Genomic DNA, 26111 nt, shown 5'->3' on the forward strand with positions numbered 1-26111 from the left:
AATTAGTGACAACAACAAATGCTAGTAAGGATGCAGAGAAACTGGATCACTCATACATTGCTGGTTAGAATGTGGAATAGTATAGTAACTCTGGAACACAGTTTAGCAGTTTCTTAAAAAAACTAAACATGCAACTATTACACAACATAGCAATTGCACTCCTGGGTACTTTTTCCAGAGGAATGAAGACTTATCTTCACACAAAAATTTGTGCCTTAATGTTTATAGCAGTTTTATTCATATTAGCCAGAAATGGAAATAATCCAGATATCCTTTAATGGATAAATAGTTAAAGTGTGGTTTATCCATACCACAGAATACTGCTGGGTGATAAGAAGTTATGAACTACTGATAGATGCAACAACCTGTATGAATCTCCAGAAAATTATGCTGAGTAAAAAAGCCAATTCACAAAGGGTGCATACGGTATGACTCTATTTATATAACATTTTTTAAATGACAAAATGGAAGTGGAAACAGATTCGTGGTTGCCAGGGGTTAAAGAAGGCCTGGGGGTGGGAGGAGGGAAGTGGGCTATACAAGGGCAACGTGAGGAATCCTTGTAGTAATGGAAATGTTCTGTATTTTGACTCTATAAGTGTCAGTATCCTGGTTGTGATATTGTACCCACAAGATTTCCATTGGGGAAAGGTGGGTAAAGGGTACATGGTATCTCTGTATTTTTTTTATAACCCCATGTGGATTTACAGTTATCTCAAAAGAAAATGTTTAATTAAAAAAGTAATTGCTGACTTCCAACCAGAAGCGATGGATACCAGAAAACGGTAGAATGGAGTATTTAAACCATAGTAGACATTTTTCAGCTTCTTTACATGCAAACTACTACCAAGTACATACTTCTTCTAGTGATTACCTCTTTGCCTGTTGTGGGGCCACAATGCAGTGTCTGTCATCTTTACATGTTCAAGAGGTTCCACTCCACAGCCAGTCATTATGTTTATTGTATTATAGACATTGAAACTAAGGACAACAGAAATGCGCTTCTGTGTGCCCTATCTCCCTCTGCCTTCCTTTAATTCAGCATGGTAGGTTGATGTAAATGAGTGGGATAGAACCTCTTCCCTTTTGCTCCAGCTTTCCCAACTATGAAAATAGGAAAACTAAGACTTAGGAGTCTCGCCAAGTCAAAGTCTCCCTAGGTCTGAGCCTCTTCTTGGCTGTTCTGCATCTTCCAATAATGCTGAGTTACGGTGCACATGCGTAATTAAAGGAAAATGCAGAAGGAGCTAATACAACTTGGGAGCTATAGTCCATTTACTCAGTATCGCGGTAAAGGTCATTTTAAGGAGGAAACAATTAAGTCAGTGTGGCTAACACACTTAATATTCTTTATTGTTAATATCATTTTAGCCAATGGCTTAAAGAATTTAGCCCACAAAAATACCATTTGGTATTTGGTACCATTGGTTCCATTTTTATTGGTCCTAACCATGAATACCAATGCTGCTTCTTTATCCTTACCACTTCTATCTCTTGTCATCCTTTTGAGGTTAACCTTGAGTTAAAGTTTTCTTTAGTTCTACAACTCTTTTTATTAGACTCATTCTGGTTTACTTTAAGCCTGTAGGCCTTGGCCTATTGTACTCTTCAAGAAGCCATTTATGCACAAATGCTCTATTTTTCCTCACAAGGACCCTATTCTATGTGGTGGGCTGGAACATGCCAGCAGCCACCACTGAGGCGGTAGGTCCTTCCACAGACTGACAGGACAAGAGGAAGGACAAGTTTTCCCTTGATTTATTCGGTAGTAGGGGGAGACTGTCATTAAAGGGAGAATGGTGTTTTAGAAGAGGCCAGGTTTATGTGATTTTCTGAGGTTTTTGTTTGTTTGTTTGTTTTTCTTTTGTCTGCTTTTAAAAAGGAAAGAAAAAAATATTTATTGAGTTCCTACCCTGTACCTGATCCTTTAGCTAGGCATGTTAGCTATTGTTTTATTTTGTTTTTAAATGATAATGGTAATAATTAAATATATTATTTCATTGATCTTCACAATCATCCAGAGATGAGGAAATGAAAACTCTAAGGTCTCACAGTTTCCAAGTTGTAGAGGCAGTCCTCAAATTTATTGCCTACTCCAATTCTGTGCTCCTTCACCTATTCCACATTCCTTCTGGGAGTGTATGCTTTTCCCTCAGTTGTAAGCAGTGGAAAAGTGGGACTCCAGAATTTGAATCCTTCCCTGAACAGCTCAGCAAATGACAGGAGCAGTTATGAGACTGGAAAGCAGATGAGAATGGAGTACGAGGGTCCATGCTTCCTTGCTGAGGTTTTATATTTTATTTCAGGATGGCAATGACACGGAGGACTATGTTCCAGAAGGGGGAGGTGCATAACAAACCATCAGGATTCTGGGGAATGATAAAGAGTGTTACCACTTCAGCACCAGGAAGTGAAAGTATCCTTTATCCCTCTGCTTGATTCTTTTTCTCAACTCTGGACCAAGGGCAGAAGAAAAAATAGTATTGGGATATTCTCTTCTAAGATACCTGACTGCAACAGAGTTCAGCTGGCCAGGGCTGGGCTTAGGAAATACAATGTATACAGTCATCTTTCCAACAGCCATAGAAGATCATAAAATAATAAAACCATTGTCTTTGAACTGAAGGGGTGCTAACATGTCAGTCTTTCCATTTTACAGATGAGAAAATAGACCCAGAGAAGTTGTCACACAGTGGCTTGTGGCAAAGATAAGACCAGAACTGTGGTCTCCTCAGTTCTTTCCACTACACTATTGTATTTCCCACCTCTGAAACACCACCACAAAACAGTGCCTCCCCCAGATGGATGGTTTGTATATGAGATTGTAAGGGCCCATTTCTAAAGCAGTCAGTTTTAGAAACAAACAAATTTTAAGCAGCTCTGTATCTCCAGTGACTTTTTGGTTTAAAGAATCAAGGAGATTGGGATAATGGACTTGTCTTGGCCCAGCTGGTTGCAGTGTTAAACTGACTCCCAAATTGAGTAACCAGATCTCTTTGTGGCTACCAGGTTATTAAGCTGGAATTTGGGGTGGGGGACTAGAGGTAAAATAGCATATTCCTGCTTCATTCTCTGGCCTGAGGAAGAACAGATTCCCCTGTGCCTCAATTGGAGAAAAAGAATGTAACCTATTCTTGCTATAAATTATGATATATCTTTCTGGTGTGAAATGCAGGTAAGAATTGGAAAAAGAAAAAGAAAAAAAAGTAGGATGACCACAGGAGAGAGAAAAAAAAGATGACTTTAAATTCATTTCTCATCTCCTATTTCCAGCAGAGTGCTAAGGGATAAAATGATGAGCAGAGGATAGCCTCTCTCCTCAAGGAGCTTACTGCCTAATCATGGAAGAGCCAAACGTGTAACTCATTAAACCGCATTATTCAGTGGCCTGGACCATGCCAACAGCAGCCAGTACTGAAGGAGCTGAAGGGCATTTGCTGATTTGGGTAATAGTGGAAAACTCACAGAGAGGAGGGAGGATTTGGATTAAAGCCAATGCTTCTGTTTTAGAAAGGGCTGTCTTTACTATTTTTATTACTTAAAAATTCATAAAAGCCAAAGTTTAGGTTTAAGCTATCTTAGCAACACTAAGTCAAGTCAAAAAAGTATCGGGATTATTTAAGATTTCTGAGTCCTTTCCTAAATGGAGAGGATAATCACACGACCTCACTGAGTTCTTCGAAAGTGGCATAGCGTAATGGAAAGAGCAGGCCTTGGAGTAAGGCAGATCTGACTTTGCTTCCATGCCTATCAGCTGTGTGACTTTGAGCAAGTTATTTGACTCTCTGAGCTTTACTTTCCTTATCTGCAAAATGGATAATAACACCTATCTCATGGGATTGTTGTAAATAATAGAAGATAATATCGTAAAGAACTAAAGAAGGTAATGTCTATAAATCCCAGCCTGTATTAGAACTCAGTAAACATTAGTTCCCTTCCCTAACATTGTATTTATTCAGATATTTCAGGAGAAAACTTTGCTATATTATAGGTGTTTTTCTTACTATGTAACCTTTTGAGATTCCAAAGATTACATTTGACTTAATCTAACTAGATAAAGCAAAAATAAACAGAACCATCTCTCTGAGCCACTTGAGCTAGTGAGGAACTGAGTGGTAGGTGTTTGGTGGTGACGCTCTTGATGGAAAAGCTTTTATACACCTGTGTCTGAGGTTGGAAAAATCGTTCTAAAGTAGTACTGCTGGCTATAAGCAGGAAATTGAAACTATGGGCAGTTCCTAGGACCCACTGTAGAAGAAACCAAAAGCATATGCTTTCTTTATTGCTGTTCCTTGAAACTTCTATGTGATTTAAACCTTGATGCCCATTTTGTGCCAGATCTTACTCTTATTCAACAGGAAGTGGATGCTTTGGAAGAACTAAGCAGACAGCTTTTTCTGGAAACGGCTGATCTATATGCTACCAAGGTACAGAGCAAGGAAACTGAAGTGTGGTTTTTACTAATATGATAGAAGAGAGAACAAGACTAACTAGCTTTTTAGCATCCTCTATGGCCAAGCCATGTAAGAGGCACCTCATAGCTTCAATATCAGCCACGAAGCACTGATGGCTGCACTCTTTGTGACATTGCTCCTACCAGTAGCAAAACCCTTAATGGAACACTCTCAAAAATAGAAATTAGTGGGATAGTCAGAAGAGGCTTTTAGTCATCTAGGAAGGTGGCACACACCACTTCCTACTGATGATCCAGGATCAAGAGGGTAGCTCCTATGGTAACTCCTCTGTTTTTTGTTCTCTTGCAAGTTAATAATAGTGTAAGAGCAGTAAGACACCCATCTGCCATGGTCTAGCCCTATTTTAAAGGATCCAGATCAAGAAGGGACCTAACTACAAGAAGTAACTTTCCTTTGTACACCTAAAATGCAATGTAATTTAAATATGCAAAATCTATTAGTTAAGGTTGTTCAAACTATTTTACTCCTTTTTGAGGATTACTTCACAGGAATAGCCATGTAGGATAGAGGTGAACATAGGCTTTGAAGACAGATAGACCTGAGCCTAACTTCCCTTACTCACTAGCTCTGCAACCTTAAGCAAGTTATTTAACCTCCCTAAGCCTCTGTTTTCTCATCTGTAAAATTAAAGAGAACATATCTCATAAGAGTTGTTATGAAGATTAAAGTAGATAATGCATGTAAGGTGTTTATCCTAATTTCTGGCTTAAAGTAATCATTCAATAAATTTTTCCCACTACTACTATTACTGTTATTTTAATATTATTATCATGTGTGGTTTTAATTCTTAGCCCGAACAGTGATTCATAGAGGCAGGAATTTTGTGGAATATAAATGTAATTTTGCTGAGACTAACCATGTTTTGTGTTTGTTTTCCCTCAGGAGAGAATAGAATACTCCAAAACTTTCAAGGGGAAATATTTTAATTTTCTGGGTTACTTTTTCTCTATTTACTGTGTTTGGAAAATTTTCATGGTAAGTATTTTATTTTTAATTGTCAGGATTTAGGTGATTTTCCCTGGTAATGGCAGAGAGAGAAAATTGAGTTCGGTTGAGGCATTGAACTAAACTCCAAATCCAGTTGAGTCAATAGAAAATGTGATCTTTCACATCTCTGAGCCTCATTTTTTCATCCTCTCCTTTTTGGGTCACCTAGAAGAGGGAGGTTGCATTTTTCTTCTGTCAGAAATCATGAATAAGTTCTTAGATTATGAAATATATGAAGAGTGAATATTGAAGTTTCTTATTTTACACCCTGCTTTCCATATTACGCATGAGTACGTGATTGTATATAACGCAATTCCTACCTTCAGCTCAGAATAGAAACCACCTGTCCTTTTTAATAATCTGCATATACCCAAAAAAGTAAATTCTAAAACATATTTCTACAGATAAATTCATCTTCTGTGCTTACAGCTCTTATTCTTTTGTGGCTCTCCCTTAACGCTCTATTCTTTATGTGCATTTTATGTACTGCATTATTTGTCTTTACTTGTGACTCATCTGCAGGTATTAATGGATTTCAGTGTGATTATAGAAAAGGCTGATTTGACGTTCTAGTTCGGTGACTTTCCCACTGGGGCTGTGCTTGCACAAAGAGGAGCTTTGTCAGCTTGTTAGTTAATTTTGATCAGTGTAGATGAATGGAGGATTCTGGATTTAACAGATCTAATGTTATAATAAATTGATGCTAATACCCATTCAGATGACATTTTTAAATCTTGATTCATTCAGTGGGAGAGGATAAATGAAGATAGTGTATTCAATTAACTAAGCTACTAAAGGCTTTTCCTGAGATGCAGCCTTTAGGAGAGCATAACATTTTTAACAGCTTTATTGAGATGTAATTGACATTCAACAAACTGTACATATTTAAAGTATACAATTTGGTAAATTTTGATATATATATATATACCTGTGCAACAGTCATCACCACAATCAGGATAGAGAACACATCCATCATCACTTCCAAAAGTTTCCTCAGGCCCCTTTGTAATGCCTCTCTATTACTTTTTTTTTTTTTTTTTTTTTCCTGCGGTACGCGGGCCTCTCACTGTTGGGGCCTCTGCCGTTGCGGAGCACAGGCTCCAGATGCACAGGCTCAGCGGCCATGGCTTATGGGCCCAGCCGCTCCGCGGCATGTGGGATCTTCCCGGACCGGGGCACGAACCCGTGTGCCCTGCATCGGCAGGCGGACTCTCAACCACTGCGCCACCAGGGAAGCCCTCTATTCCTTTTTATTGATGAGTAGTGTTCCATTGTATGGATGTGCCACAATTTGTTTATCTGTTCGCCTGCTGATCGATATTTGTTTGTTTTCAATTTGGGGATATTACAATAAAGCTGCTGTGAACATTTATGTACAAGTCTGTATTTGGACATATGCTCTCTTTTCTCTTGGGAGAAAGCATTTAAGTGTAGAATGGCTGGATCATATGGCAGATGTACGTTTGACTTTTGAAGAAACAGCCAAACTTTTCCAAAGAGGTTGCACCATTTTATATTCCCACCTGCAGTGTTTGAGGGTTTCAGTTATTCCACATCCTCACCAACATTGTGTAGTCAGTCTTTTTAATCTTAGATGTTTTAATAAGTATGAGGTGGTATTGAATCATTTTAATTTGCATTTTCCTAATGTCTAATGATGTTGAACAACTTTTTATGTGCCTTTTTGCCACCTGTATATCCTCTCTGGCAATGTATCTATTCAAATTTTTTTGTCAATTTTTTGATTAGGTTGTTTTCTTTTTATTGGGTTTGAGAGTTTTTCAATATAGTCTGGAAGCCTTTTATCAAATATGTGATTTTCAGATATTTTCTCCCAGTCAGTGGCTTGGCTTTTCATTCTCTTAGCAGTATCTTTCGAAAACCAGAAATTCTTCACTTTGATGAAGTCCTATTTATCTTCTTTTTCCTACTATGGATTATGCTTTTGGTGTTGTATCTAAGAAATCTTTGTCTAGGGCTTCCCTGGTGGCGCAGTGGTTGAGAGTCTGCCTGCCGATGCAGGGGACGCGGGTTCGTGCCCTGGTCCGGGAAGATCCCACATGCCACGGCGCGGCTGGGCCCGTGAGCCATGGCCGCTGAGCCTGCACGTCTGGAGCCTGTACTCCGCAACAGGAGAGGCCGCAACAGTGAGAGGCCCGCATACCGCAAAAAAAAAAAAAAAAAAGAAAAGAAAGAAATATTTGTCTAAAGATTTGTCACAAAGATTTTTTTCATATGTTTTCTTCTAGAAATTTTATAGTTTTAGGTTTTACATTTAGGTCTATGATCCATCTTGAGTTAATTTTCTAATATGATATTGGAGTATGAATCCAAGTTCATTTTTTTCATATAGATAGCCAATTGTTCTAGCACCATTTGTTGAAAAGAGTATCCTTTCTCCATTGAGGTGATTTTGCAATTTTGTCAAAAACTAATTGACCATATGTGTGTGGGTCTGTTTCTGTACTCTCTTTTTTTCTATTGAGATTTATATGTATCTTATATATTTACTTCTGCCCATACCACACTGTCTTGATCAATGAGTTTTCCAATTCATGAGCATGGTACAACTCTTCATTTATTTAGATCTTCTTTAGTTTCTCTCAACAGTGTTTTATAGTTTTTATTACTCTTTTTTTATTTTATTTTATTTTTTTATTTTTGGCTGCATTGTGTCTTCGTTGCTGCACACGGGTTTTCTCTAGTTGCGGCAAGCAGGGGCCACTCCTTGTTGCAGTGCGCGGGCCTCTCACTGCGGTGGCCTCCCCTGTTGCAGAGCATGGGATCCAGGCCCACGGGCTTCAGTAGTTGTGGCTCGTGGGCTCTAGAGCACAGGGTCTGTAGTTGTGGCGAACGGGCCCGGCTGCTCCGCGGCATGTGGGATCTTCCCGGGCCAGGGCTTGAACCCGTGTCCCCTGAGTTGTCAGGCGGATTCTCAACCACTGCACCACCAGGGAAGCCCTTATAGTTTTTAGTGTACAAAACTTTCATCAGACTTATCTCTTAAGTATTTAATTTTTTGATGCTATTATAAATGAAAATGTTTTTATAATTTTAATTTCCAAGTGTTACTAGTATATAGATATACAATTGATTCTTGTATATTGATCTTATATTCTGCAACCTCGCTAAACTCCCTTATTATTTCTAGAAGCTTTTTATAAATTTCGTAGGATTTTTCTACATAAACAATTCCATCCTACCTTTCTTCTGATCCTCCTCCCCCAGCCTTACTGCACTGACCAAAGCCTCCAGTTACAGAGTTAAATAGAGCAGTCATCCTGATCTTAAGGGGAAAGCATCCAGTCTTACACCATTAAGTATGATGTTAGCTGTCGGTTTTTCCTAGGTGCCCTTTATCAGGCTGAGGAATTTTCTTTTATTCATAGTTTCTTGAGTGTTTTTAATCATGAAAGCATGTTTGATTTTGTCAGATGCTTTTCTGCATCTATTGAGATGATCATATGGTTTTTCTTTTTTAGTCTGCTAATATAGTGTTACATTACTTTTTGCATATTAAACTGACCTTGCATTCCTGCAGTAAACTTTACTTGGCCATGATGTATTATCCTTTTTATATTTTGTTAGATTTAATTTACTAAAATTTTGTTAAGAAGTTGTGCATCTATGTTTATGAGGAATACCAGAATGTAGTTTTCTTGTTAATGTCTTTGTTTGGTTTAGGTGTCTAACCTTAGAGAATAAGTTGAGAAGTATTTCTTTCTCTTCTAATTAGCAGAAGAGTTTGCGTGGAATTGTTATTATTTCTTTCTTAAATGTTTGGTGGATTTCATCAGCCATCTAGACCTGGAGTTTTCTTTGCAGAGAGTTTTTTAACTACAAATATAATTTCTTTAATATTTATAAAGTTTATTCAGGGTTATCTATTTCTTCTTGAGTGAACTTTTGTATTTGTGTCTTACAAAGAATTTATCCATTTTTATTGAAGTTGTCATTTATTGGCATAAGATTGTTCATAGTATTCTCTTATTATCCTTTTAATATTTATAAAGTCTGTAATGATGTCACCTCTCTCATTCTCTTTTTATGTAACAGCTTTATTGAGATATAATTCACATGCAATACAATTCACCCATTTAGTGTACAATTCAATGGTTTTTAATATTCACAAAGTGTGTAACCATCAACACAATCAATTTTTATCACCCCAAAAAGAAATCCCATACTCACTAGCAGTCATTCCCTATTTCTCCCCCAGCCTCAGGGAGCCACTAATCTATTGATCCTTTCTGTCTCTATAAATTTCCCTATGCTGGACATTTCATGTAAATGGAATCATACAATGTGATCTTTTGTGATTGGCTTCTTCACAAAATGTTTTCAATGTTCATCTATGTGGTAGCCTCTATCAGTACTTCATTCCTTTTTATGACTGAGTAATATTTATTTCCTTATATGGATATACCACATTAATTTAAATTATCCACTTATCAGTTGATGGACATTTGAGTTGTTTCCACTTTTTGTCCACTGTAAATAATGCTATTGTGAGCATTCATGTATAAGTTTTTATGTGGACAGATGTTTCATTTCTCTTAGGTAGATACCTGTAGGGGTAGAATTGCTGGGTTATATGCTAACTATATGTTTAACCTTCTAATAAACTGCCAAACTAGCAGGCTGTTTTCTAAAGCATCTGTACCAATTTACATTCCTGCCAGCAATGTGTGATGGTTGCAATTTCTCCACATCCTCTCCAACACTTATTATCTATCTTTTTAATTATAATAATTTTAGTGGATGTGAATTGATATCTCTCTAATTCTTCATATTGATAATGTGTGTCTTTTCTCTTTTTTTCTGATCAGTCTCGATAGAAGTTTATCAATCTTATTGAACTTTTCAAAGAACCAGCATCTGGGTTAATTGATTTTTCTCTGTTGTTTTTCTGGTTTTTACTATTATTTCTCTTCTGCTTTTTGGGGGTCTTCTTTTTCTAATTTCTTAAAGTGGAAGCTAAGATCATTGGTTTGAAACCTTTTTTTTAATATAGGTGTCTTAATGCTATAAATTTCTTGCTAAGCACTATTTTAGTTGCGTCTCACAAAATGCAACTTTTTTGATGTTTATTTTTATTTTCATTCAGTTCAAAATACTTTCTGATTTCCTTTTTCATTTCTTCTTTGACTTGTGGGTTAGAAGTATGTTATAAAATATTTGGGGATCATCTGAATATCTTTCTGTAATTGCTTTCTAATTTAATTTCATGTGATCTGCGAATATACTTTGAATCTTTTTAAATTTATTGAGACTTGTTTTCTGACCCAGAATATGGCTAACCATGGTTAATGTTCTATGTACACTTGAATAGAATGTGTATTCTACTCCTGTTGGGTGGAATGGCTTGCAAGTGTCAATTAGGTCAAGTTGGTTGATGGTATTGTTAAAGTTTTCTGTACTCTTACTGATTTTCTGACTACTTAATTACTGAGAGAGGGGTGTTGAAATTTCCACCTATTGTTGTGGATTTGCCTTTTTTTTAATTCTATCACTTTTTTGCTTCATGTATGTCATGTAGGGTCATTATGTGCCCCTTGTTGAAATGATTCTCTTATTCTTATGAAATGACCCTTTTATTTTTTGCTATGAAATCTACTTTGTCTCATATTAATATAGACATTCCAGCTTTCTTTTGATTAGCGTTAGCATAATATATCTTTTTCCATACTTTTACTTTTAACCTATTTGTATCTTTATATTTAAAGTGGGTTTCTTGTAAGCAACTTGCTTTTTTATCTAATCTGGTGCTCTCTGCCATTTAATTGTCATATTTGGACCAGGAGTCAGCCATCTATAGCCCACAGGCCAAATCCAGCCACCACGTGCTTTTATTTTAAAAGTTTTATTGGAACACATCCAAGCCCATTTATCTACATATTGTCTGTAGCTACAGTTATATGACAGTGGCAGAGTCTGCCAACCCCTGGTTTAGACCATTTATATTTAATGTGATTATTGATATGGTTGAGTTTAAAACAACCATGTTGCTGTATGTTTTTATTCATCTCATGTGTTCTTTTTTCCCCTTTTTCCTTTTTTTCTTCCTTCTTTTGGATTAATTGGGTATTTTTCGTAATTCCATTTGATCTTCTTCGTTGGCTTGTCAGCTATAACTCTATTTTTGTTGTTTTAGTGATTGCTATTAGAGCTGTCAGAAAATAACCACAGGGAATTACTCTGGAATTCCTTGATTCTCTTACCCTGAGTTCGTCTACCAAAATGTTTCCTTGCTGGATCCTGTTAAATTAATTTGTATATGTCATAGCCTTATTCCCCTTTAGACTCTACAGAAAAGAAAGATAGTGTAGATAGGGACTTTTGTTTGCCTATGTGTGAATAGCCAAAATAGATTTCTTATATATGATTTAGATTGAGAGTAGAATTGCATTTTTAGGAATATCTACCTGGTAAGGTACATTTGGTGATTAATTCATTATTTTGAATCATTTTTTAAAATGGTGATTACTGAGATACTCTAATGTAAAGGTCTATGTCTCTGCAGGCAACCATTAATATCGTTTTTGACCGAGTTGGGAAAACTGATCCAGTCACAAGAGGCATTGAGATCACTGTGAATTATCTGGGGATCCAATTTGATGTAAGAGTTGTATCAAAATCCTTGTTTCTTATGTTTCTTTCTATTTTATCTGTTCTAAATAACAATTCTTTAGATTCTAACTCCTTATTCTAGGTACTTGCTTCTGCTTTCATTATTCTCACTCTCCTATATATTTTGGCGTATTCCTATGGCAAATTCATAAAGGGCATAAAACCATAAGTGACGACTGGCAATTATTATTGTCATGGTTAGTGATTATCTCTGTAGTTCCTCCTCTTCTTCTCTAGCAGCTACCACTCACCAGCTTCTCCGTAACAAATATTCAAATACTTCTTTCTGTGATACTTGATGACATCTTCAAACATAACTCACCTTTGATTCCTCTGGTAGAAAATTAAATACTAATTAGTGTTTTCGTATTAGAACTGAAATGGTTTCTGCTATAAAAAATTAACTGTATCAATTAATTCATGTGGGTTTTGAGCTAAAAGTGTTAACTGTCACCTGTGCACAAAGGTTTTTTTAATCATCTTTCTACGTGTTTTATAATACTACTGTTATTAAACACATTCTTGTCCCAATTTAAGTTTAATGTCTTTATTTGTAGAATAGTATATTTTCCAGGTATATATATAGCCAGTGATTCTAGCTGATTAGCACTTTGATAATAAGACCAATGTCATGTTCTTAGTCCCTATGAGTGCCATTTAGCTGTGCTATGATCCTGGCCACAGACTGCATGCTACCCCCAGCCAGCCATCTCAGCTGGACATGCCCCTCATAGCTGGATAAAATGAAAATACACCAGAGCAAATTGAGCGCCAGTCCTTGAGAAACAGCTCAAAGCACACATTTTTTTGATGATAGATCAATAGTGTATCCTTTTTCATGTGAAGGAGCATGGCATCTTTCCTTCAAGTAGTGTATAAATTATACGGTGAAGTATGCTTCACTCTTTATTCACATGTGTTTTCCTCTTTTACACTTTTTTACTGGGGTGAGTTTTTAGAAATGCCCTTATCAGTGCTTTGAGGCTAGCTGCTGTGTGTGTATATGTATTCCATCTATAACTCATCTATATACGTGCTTCACATTTCATAATTCTGAATAACATCTCTTAGATGTTAGCAATGCAGCTCCCCCTCAGATGCTTTTCAGCCCTGAATCAAGCACAGGGTATCACAGCTGCCTCTCACTCTGAAGCAATCCAAGAGGAGAAGAAAGTATCATCATGTGATTCAGATGAAGGTCAGCTATTTCCTAGACTATAGCTGAGAATGTCTACATATTCTTTTATTATAAGAAGAAAAGTTTCTTATAGTTTTGGGTGATCAGAGAACTGTCATTCAGGTATTAAAATTATCAGGCTGCTATTTAGTTTCCTTTTAATTCATGCTTTTCACTTGAAGCTGTGTTATTAGCTTTGTGTTTCTTCTGGTTATTAGAGTTATTTTCATCACTTCATTGCACTTGCTTTCTTCTGGCCTTCAGTTTTAAGTCTGCTAGTTAAGATATCCACTGCAGTCTTCCTGTACATGTTTTCGCTGCCACTTACTTGCTAATGAAGTTCCCTCTCACAGCTACATAAGTGATAAGAATGCATCTTCTTAGCTTTCCCATCTCTCTGAACAGAGATTTAACAAATATTTTTCCTTCCTATTGTGTTGACAGGTGAAGTTCTGGTCCCAACACATTTCCTTCATTCTGGTTGGAATAATCATTGTCACGTCTATCAGAGGACTGCTGATCACTCTTACCAAGGTAGGTTGTATCACAGAGTTTAAAAGTACTAATTTAATTACATGTGGCACTGTGAGATGATTTTACCTAGTTAACATTTCTGCCTTCTGAGATCTTAAACAACAGTCGCAAATATTTAAACGACATACAACAGAGTAAAAGAAAAAGTTAAACTAATACATGAGTTGATGATGATGTATTTACATCATACACCAATCAGATAAGTACAGTTAGTTACCAAAGGTCATAGAATGAGGTCACAGTCTGTTTCATTCACTGATATGTCACCAGCATCTAGAACAGAACGTGGCACATGGTAGGTGCTGAGCAGGTATTTGGAATGAATAAATGAGATAGTATTTGAGGGTAGAAGAATAACTGTGAGAGTTGCTTGTAAGGAGGATATGGAAGTAGGAGAAGCAGAATGTTCAGCTGTTTTCTGATCAGCATAGGAAGGCTTCATGGAGCTGGAAGGTAAATCCTCTCTGTCAGAAGAGGTAAGGATTTCAAAATCCAAGACTTGTTTGAATGAAAGGAGAGAAGAGGTTGGGAGGGAAGAAGGGATCACCAAGCATCTAGCACAATTTTAGGAAGAGCTCAGGAGCCTAGTAACAATTTCAAGGGCTTGGAGTGGCCTGGAGTAATTTGTTTTAATGACTTATAATGATGTTAAAATCATATGTATCACATAGTTTCTGATAAGGTGGAATCCTTTCATGTTATAATACCTAAAACCACCAACTTACCCATATGGGAAAAGTATAACTGGATCCTTTTGGGGCAGTCTATTTAAATATCTTATTTATAGCCTTAATCATATGAATGGTTCTATACAGGATTGTGGCATGGAAGAGACATTTTCAATTAAATGTTAAGTGTACTACTTAATGTTTTTGACACAGGAATCTAGCAGTACTATATAAATTCATCTCTCCTCCCTTTCTTGACAGTTCTTTTATGCCATATCCAGCAGTAAGTCCTCCAATGTCATTGTCCTGCTATTAGCACAGATAATGGTAAGTTTAATGAACTAGCTTTATGTGCACAGCTGTAAAATGCCAGAAATGTGCTCTATACTTTTAAATATTTTAACAATGTCCTGGGACTCGTCTGTCACTACATTCAGAGGGACTTCTTGATTAACCTGACTTGCAGGGCATGTACTTCGTCTCCTCTGTGCTGCTGATCCGAATGAGCATGCCCCTGGAGTACCGCACCATAGTCACCGAGGTCCTTGGAGAGCTACAGTTCAACTTCTATCACCGTTGGTTTGATGTCATCTTCCTGGTCAGTGCTCTCTCCAGCATACTCTTCCTCTATTTGGCCCACAAACAGGCACCAGAGAAGCATATGACACCTTGAACTCATGCCTATTATAGACTGCTACAGGCCAGTGGTGTCAGAATTTGGATATAAGAGGGAAAAAATGGAGGGGACCGGGGCCTAACATTTTTTAAACAAACAAAATGTTGTGGTAGCCTATTCTACCTCCAGCTTACACCTGCCTCCTCAGATGATACTGTAATCATGAGTAGCATCAGCTACTCATGATCACAGAAATGAGGGAGAGAAGTAACTCAAGCTAGTACTCAGCCAAGAGCACCCTGTTTGGGCTTGAGGCTGGTGCAGTATGCCGGGTGGTGGGACTGGACAGAGCCAAGAAACTAAGGGGAGAGAATACACTGGAATTCTGGGCTAAGAGAGATCTAAGGTAGCTGGGCCAAACACATGAGATTCTGTTCAAGTCAAGGATCACATGGAGAAGGTTATAACGTTCCCTTGAGGTTGACTATCATTAAAATCAGAGATTGTTAACACTTTGGACTTAGCATCATTTTATCAAGGATAGCTTGGTTAAGAAGTTATGCTTGTGTGATCTAATATGAATTGGCATCCCACCCTTCCTCCCCAGCCCCTGTCCCCTTAAACTAACCAAGAGGTTATCTGTCCTGGGGAAGGAGTGGTATGCAACTGAACTAGAGTCTACCAAGAGAGACTTCAAAGTATGTCATTTTTCTTGATTTCCTTTCAACTTATTATTTAAAAGTGAATTATTCTAAATTCAAGTCAGTGATGATATCTCATTTTTTCTTTTCATCTGCCCCTCGTGCTGTGGGGTAAAACAGTGAATAACTGTTAACTGGAATAAGTCACTTTCCTATCCTACGACTCAATTTCTTCATCTGTACAAGGAAGCTGTTGGAAAATTTGTAGAACACTCAGATATGCAATTTAAGAAAATCCTGAATTTTATTACCAGGAAGTCTCTTTTTATTACTAAGATCTTATTCTGAGTTTTATTGTGTTTTGTGTTTCTAGAGGCAACATGAAGGTTAAAGCATGAAAAGTTTACCAAAAACAAAAGCACTATTAAGGTTACATCAGCTAACAGGCAAAATTTAAGCATACTCAAAAGGCATTTTTAATGGCATTTATTTTAGCAACAACAACATTCTTACAAAGGATAATTTTAATAGGCTTATCTGCTCAGGTACTTTAGTTAGCAGTTCTCACACATACAAATTTATAAATCATCTTTGGTGCTCTAGGAACCTACAGAAGAGATAACAGCATACAGAGAAATGTAGTTAAGTTGAAGCTTGAAAGAAATCAAATGAAAAGCATCTGGCTCCTGCCTTAACTTTTCCTAAGTTGACCATAAATAAGCTATCTGCAGTAGCCGCCCCTAAAACAGATGACAACAGAAGACAATCACACATTGACAAACTGGTTTCCAGAGGAGTTCTTCTCTAACAGAGACAGTAAACCGGTGGTAGCTCATTCCTTAGTAAAGGATTCCTATTAAATACCCAGAAACAGCTATCAGCCAAAGCTATTGCTTGTTCTCATCACATCTCTGTATCTTCAGAATTGGAAGAAGAATGAGAGGCTGTACTGTGGGCCTGTTCAAAAGAAAACAAAGGATCTATAAGTGGTAAGAGTGTGAACATCAGGAGATGGATGATCTATTCTAGAGTTGCATGACTTAAATCAGGGAGTAGAGTCACTCACTAGAAGCCAGGTGACCTGAATTCTATACTTGGCTTTGTTTCCAGTTTGCTGTTTGACACTAACATATTTCTTAATGTCCATATATATATAATTTCTTTTCTATACAGTTAGCATAGTACTATAATGACTTCCTATAGAGTTATTATAGAATTTTTTAAAGACACCTAGAATACAAGGTCAATGGCTATCATGTATGCTATGGTCTGCAAGTCTGTATCTCCCTAAAATGGGTAAGTTGAAATCCTGTTCCCCAGGGTGATGTTATTAGGAGGTAGGGCCTTTGGGAGGTGATTAGGTCATGAGGGCAGATCTCTCATGATTGAGATTAGTGCCCTCATAAAAGAGGCCTCCCGGAACTCCGCAGCCCCTTCTTCCATGTGAAGGCGTGGCCAAAGTCAGCAGTCTGCAACCCGGCAGAAGTCCTTCACCAGACACTGAATCTGTCAGTGCCGTGATCTTGGACTTCCCAGCCTCGAGAACTGTGAGAAATAAATGTCTGTTGTTTATAAGCCAACCTGTCTGTGCTATTTTGTTTAGCAGCCCAAACAGACTAAGACAGCATGTATTCATTAAAAATGAGTATTTGTTGGGCTTCCCTGGTGGTGCAGTGGTTGAGAGTCCGCCTGCCGATGCAGGGGACATGGGTTCGTGCCCCGGTCCGGGAAGATCCCACATGCCGCAGAGCGGCTGGGCCCGTGAGCCATGGCCGCTGAGCCTGCGCGTCTGGAGCCTGTGCTCCGCAAGTGGCCACGTACCACAAAAAAAAAAAAAAAAAAAAAACCCAAAAAAATGAGTATTTATTTTTTATATTACCAATCAATAAAAATAATGTAACAGAAAGAATATAAAACTTTTAGAGTCTTGGCTTTGCCATACACTTTCTTTATGAACTTAGGTCAGTTTACTTTTGGACCTCAAGTTCACCTGTGAAAAGAAATTGAGACTTACCAAGGAATTTATCTAATCCAAATACATATGGAATAATGCTTACTCTTCCCCAGTAATAAAACTTGAATATCTGCCAATTATTTTTAAAACAATACTGTCACTAACCACCACCATTCATTTTCATGCTTACCACGAAGCAGGCACTGCTCAAAGCACTTTAACAGTCTTAATTAATATAATCCTGATAACAATCTGACAAATTATCCTTGTTTTATAGGTGGGGAAACTGAGGCGCGGGGAATAAATCCATTTACCCAAGGCTGATAAATGGTAGATCCAGAACGTGTACATAAATAGTCTGATTCAGTTTCTTCTGGTGGTTCCCATTATAATTTTGATAAGTTACCATCAACTCCATGCTATGAAAAATAAGATGTTCGCTGTTCTTATACCATCTCCTCTCTGCCACGATAAATAAATTTACTAGTTCTCGTTACACTGTCATTTTCTAGTATTTTAGGAAATCTGTGGTAAACATAGACACATGGTGCACTTATTAAGGACTTTACCGGACTCTGGTTAGTTAGATCAGTAAAAGAAATGCATCACCACTCACTCGTTCTTTTGCCGTGTGCGAGTCTTGCTCTGCTTCCTCCGGCGTTCCTTCTTCAGGATCAGGGGTGTCATCCAGTGGATTAGCCATGGAGGAAACGATAGGGATTTTCTTAGCCTGGAAATAATCATAGGCCTTCTTTCCACAGGCTAAGAGTATGACATTCTTGCCACTGCTCTGGATTCTGTCCACCACCTTCTCATAGGGCTCATCCAGTACGTTCACTCCATTCACTTCAATGATGACATCCTCATCCTCTAGCCCAGCCAGGTCAGCAGGGCCACCCTTCTGTACCTGTGGGCAGAGGTTCTGAGTTATCACTTCCAAACACAGAAAACAGAATGTTAGACTAGCTATTCTTCAGAGGAGAGATGAGGACATTGAGAATTTATTCTTAATCATGTTATTATTTCTCCTTGAGGTAGAGAAGTTGAGAATGGTGCTCTATTGCTTTTCTCCTTATGAAAGCTACAACTTCTGTACTCAAATGAGTAGTGTCACAGTGGTTGAATATCATATGTCTTCTGGGTTGAAGGCATTAGATTTCATAGGTCTGCCTTCCCAACTTGAGAGCTGTAGAGATAGCCTCCTCACTGTCAGTCCCTGCAGGGTAGGGGCATTATGCCAAATGCACAGAAGCAAACAAGTATCACTCCCAGAATCATTAGTGACGGTCACCACAGTCATGTCAACTCACTCTGTTTACAGTATTTGATTTGAAAGTATCTATAGAGACAATTAGGTGGAACAGATGTTTAAGAAATGAAAGATGTGAGCTTAGGATGTACTAGTACCTATCTTAAAGGGTACAAGACCATAACAGCATTTATTTGAACCCACGTGAGACCCTCAGTGTAAGCCTTCAATGTAACCTTTTTACTGAGCCATCAGTGAGTGGGAGAAACTGGGACTCTCCTAATTGTAACTGTTTGTTGGGCTGCCGGAACCAGATCACCATACCTCTTTGACGAATGAGCCTGGCTGACCCCGAATCGCATTTAAGTGAAAGCCATAGCCATCTTCACCTTTGACCAGCCTGCAGAGTTTAGGCTTATGATCTGCTACTTCCTCTGTAGTGTCTGGGCTTGAGACCTCCAGAGGGGCAGGAGTAGGAACTGGAGCCTCCTTGACAGACCCATTAGGCAGTTCTTGATTTTGATAGTAGAGTAATGGAGAAAAGCCAGCCTTTTGAAAATAAAGGGAAAAAAAAAACCTCATTAATTGTAAGTATGGGAAGTTACACTTTATTAAATGTGCTGGTTTAATTTATAAGGTATCCTCCATGTTCCACTCCTCTTCCAGATACATCTGGCTGTGGGCTGTAAAATTTCTCTACTACCCCAAACAGAAAAGGTATAAAGGAAGATTGAGCTTGGTTATAGAGTAATGAGTGTAAACGTGTAAACAAATGTAAATATATATAAAATAAAAGCAGTATAGAATGTTGTACAAGGATCCAAAAATAAGTCTAACAGAACTGCCAGTTTATTCTGATTCCATGATAGTGAGCGAGTCACTGAACAAACCATAGGCAATCTCCCTGTTAGGAGATTATAGACCTTGAGTGACTTGCCCAGTACCTCATGCAGAGCAGGTTCACCTGGCCCTTCCCCTTCAATAAGATGGTCTTCAGAACTCTTCAGAGCTCCTTAAACACATTAGAGAAAGTGAAACATGAGACTTCATTTTTACCACTATTTGAATTACACGCAGTAATTAATTGAGGGAGCGGGTAGAGGAGGTTGGCAATCATGTGATCACATATGGTAAACAAAAGCCAATTCCAACCATTCGCTACTTGCTTCTCCCCCTCCCCCTCCAGTCCTGTATCTGCTGTACTCAATTTATTTTACTATTTATTATTGTAACCATTAGCTGACACTTCTGTTAAGCCAGACTCCTCACTATCTTTAAATACTTCTAATCCATCTCGACTCCCAGACCATCCATGTGAAGAAGGCAGTGATGGTCTCAAATATAAAAGAGGCATAGAACAGGAAACATATGACTGGTTTGTGTTACAGAATGAAGAGTTTAGCTGAGTGCGGGTTTTAGTTGAGAGAATTAAAAGGGTATATTTGGGTATAGTAAGATCTTGGATCAGTAGTTAAATTATTGCCCACAAGCATCCAGGACATTTATTAGGCAATGAGTAGAAAATCAAGCAATCGAAGGTGAGTACATGTGCTCTGCCCCAAATCATACTGTTCAGCAACCTGGATAAAACTGGATTTGGGGTCCTGGTATCATCTGTCTTAGTAACCCCAAGACCACATCTTCCTTTCTTATCAAGAGAAGCACCAGCACAGAACCTGCTAGTTACCTAATTCAGCTAACTTCAGACCTTTCAATGATATACTTGCAAATCTTCCCACATTTCTTTCTCTTTAAAATGTGGAAAATTGGAGGCTTCCCTGGTGGCACAGAGGTTAAGAATCTGCCTGCCAATGCAGGGGACACGGGTTCAAGCTCTGGTCCAGGAAGATCCCACATGCTGTGGAGCAACTAAACCCGTGCACCACAACTACTGAGCCCTTGTGCCAGGACTACTGAAGCCCACGTGCCTAGAGCCCGTGCTCTGCGACAAGAGAAGCCACCGCAATGAGAAGCCCATGCCCGACAGCAAAGAGTATCCCTGCTGGCCACAACTAGAGAAAGCCCACGTGCAGCAATGAAGACCCAATGCAACCAAAACTAAAAATAAGTAAATAAATTTATAATTTAAAAAAATGTGGAAAATTGGGACTACCCTGGTGGCACAGTGGTTAAGAATCCGCCTGCCAAATAGAACTACCATATGACCCAGCAATCCCACTACTGGGCATATACCCTGAGAAAACCATAATTCAAAAAGAGTCATGTACCAAAATGTTCATTGCAGCTCTATTTACAATAGCCAGGAGATGGAAACAACCTAAGTGTCCATCATCAGATGAATGGATAAAGAAGATGTGGCACATATATACAATGGAATATTACTCAGCCATAAAAAGAAACGAAATTGAGCTATTTGTAATGAGGTGGATGGACCTAGAGTCTGTCATACAGAGTGAAGTAAGTCAGAAAGAGAAAGACAAATACCATATGCTAACACATGTATGGAATTTAAGGGAAAAAAATGTCATGAAGAACCTAGGGGCAAGACAGGAATAAAGACACAGACCTACTAGAGAATGGACTTGAGGATATGGGGAGGGGGAAGGGTAAGCTGTAACAAAGTGAGAGAGTGACATGGACATATATACACTACCAAACGTAAAATAGACAGCTAGTGGGAAGCAGCTGCATAGCACAGGGAGATCAGCTCCGTGCTTTGTGACCACCTAGAGGGGTGGGATAGGGAGGGTGGGAGGGAGGGAGACGCAAGAGGGAAGAGATATGGGAACATATGTATATGTATAACTGATTCACTTTGTTATAAAGCAGAAACTAACACACCATTGTAAAGCAATTATACTCCAATAAAGATGTGTAAAAAAAAAAAAAAGAATCCACCTGCCAATGCAGGGGACATAGGTTCAATCCCTGGTCCGGGAAGATCTCACATGCCGTGGAACAACTAAGCCCATGCGCCACAACTACAGAGCCTGCCTTCTAGAGCCCGCAAGCCACAACTACTGAAGCCCATGTGCTTAGAGCCCGTGCTCTGCAACAAGAGAAGCCACCGCAATGAGAAGCCTGCGCACCACAATGAAGAGTAGCCCCCGCTCGCCGCAGCTACAGAAAGCCCGTGCACAGCAACAAAGACCCAATGCAGCCAAAGATAAATTTAAAAAATAAAATAGAATGTGGAAAATTGTCAAAGTGACTCATCACATGCAAAAATACCACTGATGTCACTACCCAAACAAGCAAATCAACTGTATCTGACAGTAGCAGCTAATCTTGAGGCAGAGGACAGTAACATTAAACACTTAATGAGTTTTTACTCATTCTTCACTCAAATATTTGGGTGTCTAGTATGTTCCAGGAACTGTTTTAGGTGTTTGTTTTATTCACTGATATATATCAAAGATCCAACCACCTCCCACCTACCCATCTATGGAACTTACTTTGGGGTGGAGGCGGTAGTGAAGACGGAGGAAGAAGATGGCAACAAGCATCTTTTTAGGTCCAATTTCTCTCATATTAACCAAAACATTAAAATTATAGTTCAGTCATGCTGTCATAAGTTTAGGAGGCATTGACAAGGACTTGATGCCAGAATTCCCTTTACAACAGCTACAGCAGTGACCTGACTTCTGCTTGATTTTTTCCACCAACTGGGAGCTCCCTGCTCCGCAGAGCTTGTTCCTGGCAGCTTCAGTTGTCCTTAAGCCAAAAGCTAGCTCCCTGTGCCTTCTCTATTTGGTCAAGCTGTGCCCCATAGAACACCTCAAAAATAAGTCTACTTCCTGCACATAATAGCCTTCCAAATTCATTAGATAGATTAGATAGATAGATATAACATTTTTTAAATCCATTCATCTGTCAGTGGACACAGGTTGATTACATCTTTTGGCTATTGTGACTTAATTTGTGGCCTAACATATTGTCTATTCTGGAGAATATCCCTTGTGCACTTGAGAAGAATGTGTATTCTGTTGTTGGGTAGAGCGTATGTCTGTTAGATCTAGCTGGTTTGTGTTGTTCAAGTCCTCTAGTTCCTTACTTCTGTCTGGTTGTTCTATCCAGTATTGAGAGTGGGATATTGAAGTCTCCAACTATTATTCTAGAACTGTATTTCTCTTTTCAATTTTGTCAATTTTTGCTTCATACATTTTCCCAGCTTTAATGAAGTATAATTGACAAATTGTATATATTCAAGGTGTACACATGATGAGTTGCTAGACATATACATTGTGAAATGATTACCACAATCAAGTTAAATTAACACATCCATCACCTTACATAGTTACCATTTAGCCTTTCAAATTCTTGAAGATGTTCTTTCTTCCCCAAAGTCTATGCTTATTCAAGCGAAATATTCACGTAGTGTCTTACGAAACCTCTGCCCTGTTTACCTTTCTTGACACTGGCCTTAAAGTGAGGTTCTCAGAACTGGACACAATGTTGATTTAACAAACATTTATATGTGCCAGGCATTATTCTGAATGCTCCAAATATTAACTCATTTAACACTCATAGCCACCCTTCACTGTAGCTACGCCCATTTTACAACGAAAGAAACAGGCACAGGGAGGGTGACTTACCCAAGATTACATTACTGGTAATTTCAGGTATAGTCTGACCAACTCAGTACAGTAATACTACCATCTCCAGAAGCTAAGTGTCAATTAATGTAACCTTAAGTTGCATTTTTTGGATAGGGGCAGAGTGTCATCAAGACAAGTGTCTTGAAGTATCTAATCAAAACGTTGTGCTGGGAGGGATTATGGCATAATAAAACCTGCATTCACACACCAGCTTCAGTCTGCTAAGCTGTGTGACTTTCGCCAATCATCACTTAGTCTAAGTTCCATTTTTTTCATCTAAAAAGGAGGCTAGGGGGCTTCCCTGGTGGCGCAGTGGTTGAGAGTCCGCCTGCCGATGCAGGGGACGCGGGTTCGTGCCCCGGTCCGGGAAGATCCCACATGCCTCGGAGCGGCTGGGCCCGTGAGCCACGGCCGCTGAGCCTGCGTGTCCGTAGGCTGTGCTCCGCAACGGGAGAGGCCATAACAGTAAGAGGCCTGCCCATGTACCGCAAAAATAAATAAATAAATAAACAAAAAGGAGGCTAGTACTACCACCACCTCTCATAATATTCCTCCCTCTATATCACTTATACACCTTTGGATGCTTCTGTTATTGCATATCACATAGAACAAGCTCATCTTTGTTCGTTTTTGTGACCAACACCCAGCAAGGCAGATGGTGCCTTAGGAGGCCCCCAAATGTCTGCTAAGCTACAGACATTTGTTCTTGTGACAAAACTGTTATAAAAACCTTAAAATGTGCAGATAATAGCTGTTGTGATTAGAGGAAATAAGGTTAGTTTGACACCAGTTGGTCTTGGTGAATCTGTGTTTCTACTCCCTTGCTAAGGGCTTATAAACTGTTTAATAATCCTTTCTAGGCTTTTACACGGGATTGATAGAATGTATTGGTCTATAGTTTAAAATCTAATTATTCCCTGTTTGGGAAAGTTAGGGCTACATCTGCTTATTTCCAGGCTATTGTTCATAGGTTTTTCCCAGGTCACCAAGAGAGATTCTGCAGTTATATTTGCAAATTCTTTCAAAATCTTGAATCTAAGGACTTAAAACTCATGTACCCATCACTTGGCATTCTCTTATCTCTAACAATTTGAGCTTCAATGCAGCCTTTATGATGATTTTATGCCCCTTCCAGTATGAAGATCAAAGTGGTAACTTAGCCAAAGTTTGAGGGCATGACTGAATGGACCCAACCTTAATTCATGAATATGTGGCCTTGTATTACTTACCAGTTTATATATGTTTTCCGTCTCTTTGTCCACCACCAACAGTGAAGTCTGGTCTCCACCCTTTTTAATCATTTCCACCACACTGTCATGATCGAGGGACTCCACAGACTCGCCGTTGACAGCAACCACCAGGTCATTGTTCTTCAAGCCAGCCTTCTCTGCCGGACTTCCGGAATCTATGTCCTTAACGATTTGACCTACTCACCCCCACCAAAAAAATTAATAAAATTATCAGAAAGACCACTAAAAAACAAACTGAGGGATTTCTGCTGGAACCTAAGGCCCTTATAAAATAGATATAAAAGACATGCTGAGTACAACTCCTGTCCTTCCCACTGGCACCCTAGGATGTCTATACACATCCTATCCAGCCTCATTCTTTGGTCAGAACTCATTCCAAGAAGAAACCCAGCCATTAATAATGAAAGGGTTTTAAAGAATGTTGTTACTAAAACATTCTAAAAGTGTTTGGGATTCAATCTTAACAAAATAGCATGCTCAGCAGTAAGAAGGGTCAGCAAAGTCCCAGGAAGTCAGTGTGCATACTCGTATCTGTACATCTTATGTAGAAGTTGCCGTAAAGAAAAAAGGGGGAAGGGAAGAATGATGAACAAAACCAAAGAATTCAGACCCTAGGAAACCCATGCTGGCATTTTCGTAGCAGTTGGGCAAATTGAGTTGTGAACGCGTTTGTGTGTGGACGCCACAAGGATGTGTCTTTAGCCTTATTCTCGTGACTTAAACTATCTTCACCGGATGCCTCCAGATCTCTCACACTTTTTTTTTGTCCTTCATTCAGTTTTAACAAGCTCCAGTTTCACTTTTCCAGCTAGCTGCTTGGCATCTCCATCTGGATAGCCCATAGATTCCTCCAATGTAATGTATTCAAACCAAAAATCATCTTGGCCCGTCTCCCTCATCTTGGTCACCTGTTAGTGGGAGCACCATCTCCCCAGGCACTGACACTTCGCAACTGATTCTTCCTCAGCATCCACTCCCCATGTCTAATCAGCCAAGTCCTTCAGTGCTACCTTAATATTTTTATACATCTCCTCTTCTCGAGTCCTAGATCCTCTACCTGAACTTCTACCTAAACTGCCACACCACCTTACCAGTTGCTCTCCCTGTCCTTAATGCTCCCCTTCTCCAGTGCAGACCTGCCTCCAGATTCATCCTGATGCAATGTCTGACCGAGCCACTCCCCAGGGCAACAGCATGAACATGGGCTTTGGAACTAAACTGACCTGAATTTGATCCTAGCTGTACCACAACTAACTGTTTGACCTTATAGAAATTATCCTATCTTCTTCAGGTCCTCAATTTCAGCAATTCTTGCAGAATTATTAGGAGTAATTGAGATGTGTAAAGCTCCCGAGACACTGTAGGCTTAAT

At 38.9% G+C, this 26111-nt stretch overlaps 2 protein-coding genes across 3 annotated transcripts in view; one reads left to right on the plus strand and one right to left on the minus strand.

The window, feature by feature from the left end:
- The window catches only part of GPR89A (G protein-coupled receptor 89A), a 40412-nt gene extending 24675 nt beyond the window's left edge, over window positions 1-15737 (plus strand). The window contains exons 8-14 of the mRNA XM_060028517.1: window positions 2307-2416; window positions 4339-4427; window positions 5358-5450; window positions 11986-12081; window positions 13714-13803; window positions 14733-14798; window positions 14938-15737. Coding sequence (XP_059884500.1) covers window positions 2307-2416; window positions 4339-4427; window positions 5358-5450; window positions 11986-12081; window positions 13714-13803; window positions 14733-14798; window positions 14938-15144 — 751 coding nt within the window. The 3' untranslated portion in view covers window positions 15145-15737. The remainder of the gene's footprint in view (window positions 1-2306; window positions 2417-4338; window positions 4428-5357; window positions 5451-11985; window positions 12082-13713; window positions 13804-14732; window positions 14799-14937) is intronic.
- Window positions 15738-16557: 820 nt separating this feature from the next.
- PDZK1 (PDZ domain containing 1) overlaps window positions 16558-26111 on the minus strand; it is a 32816-nt gene continuing 23262 nt past the window's right edge. For both annotated transcript variants that reach the window (XM_060028504.1, XM_060028495.1), the window contains exons 6-9: window positions 24720-24916; window positions 19256-19480; window positions 18299-18589; window positions 16558-16685 (exon numbers count right to left, since the gene is read on the minus strand). In XM_060028504.1, the coding sequence (XP_059884487.1) occupies window positions 16632-16685; window positions 18299-18589; window positions 19256-19480; window positions 24720-24916 (767 nt within the window). In that variant the 3' untranslated portion in view covers window positions 16558-16631. The remainder of the gene's footprint in view (window positions 16686-18298; window positions 18590-19255; window positions 19481-24719; window positions 24917-26111) is intronic.

This window comes from Delphinus delphis, chromosome 1 (assembly GCF_949987515.2).
Source record: "Delphinus delphis chromosome 1, mDelDel1.2, whole genome shotgun sequence".
NCBI classification, from domain to species: domain Eukaryota; kingdom Metazoa; phylum Chordata; class Mammalia; order Artiodactyla; family Delphinidae; genus Delphinus; species Delphinus delphis.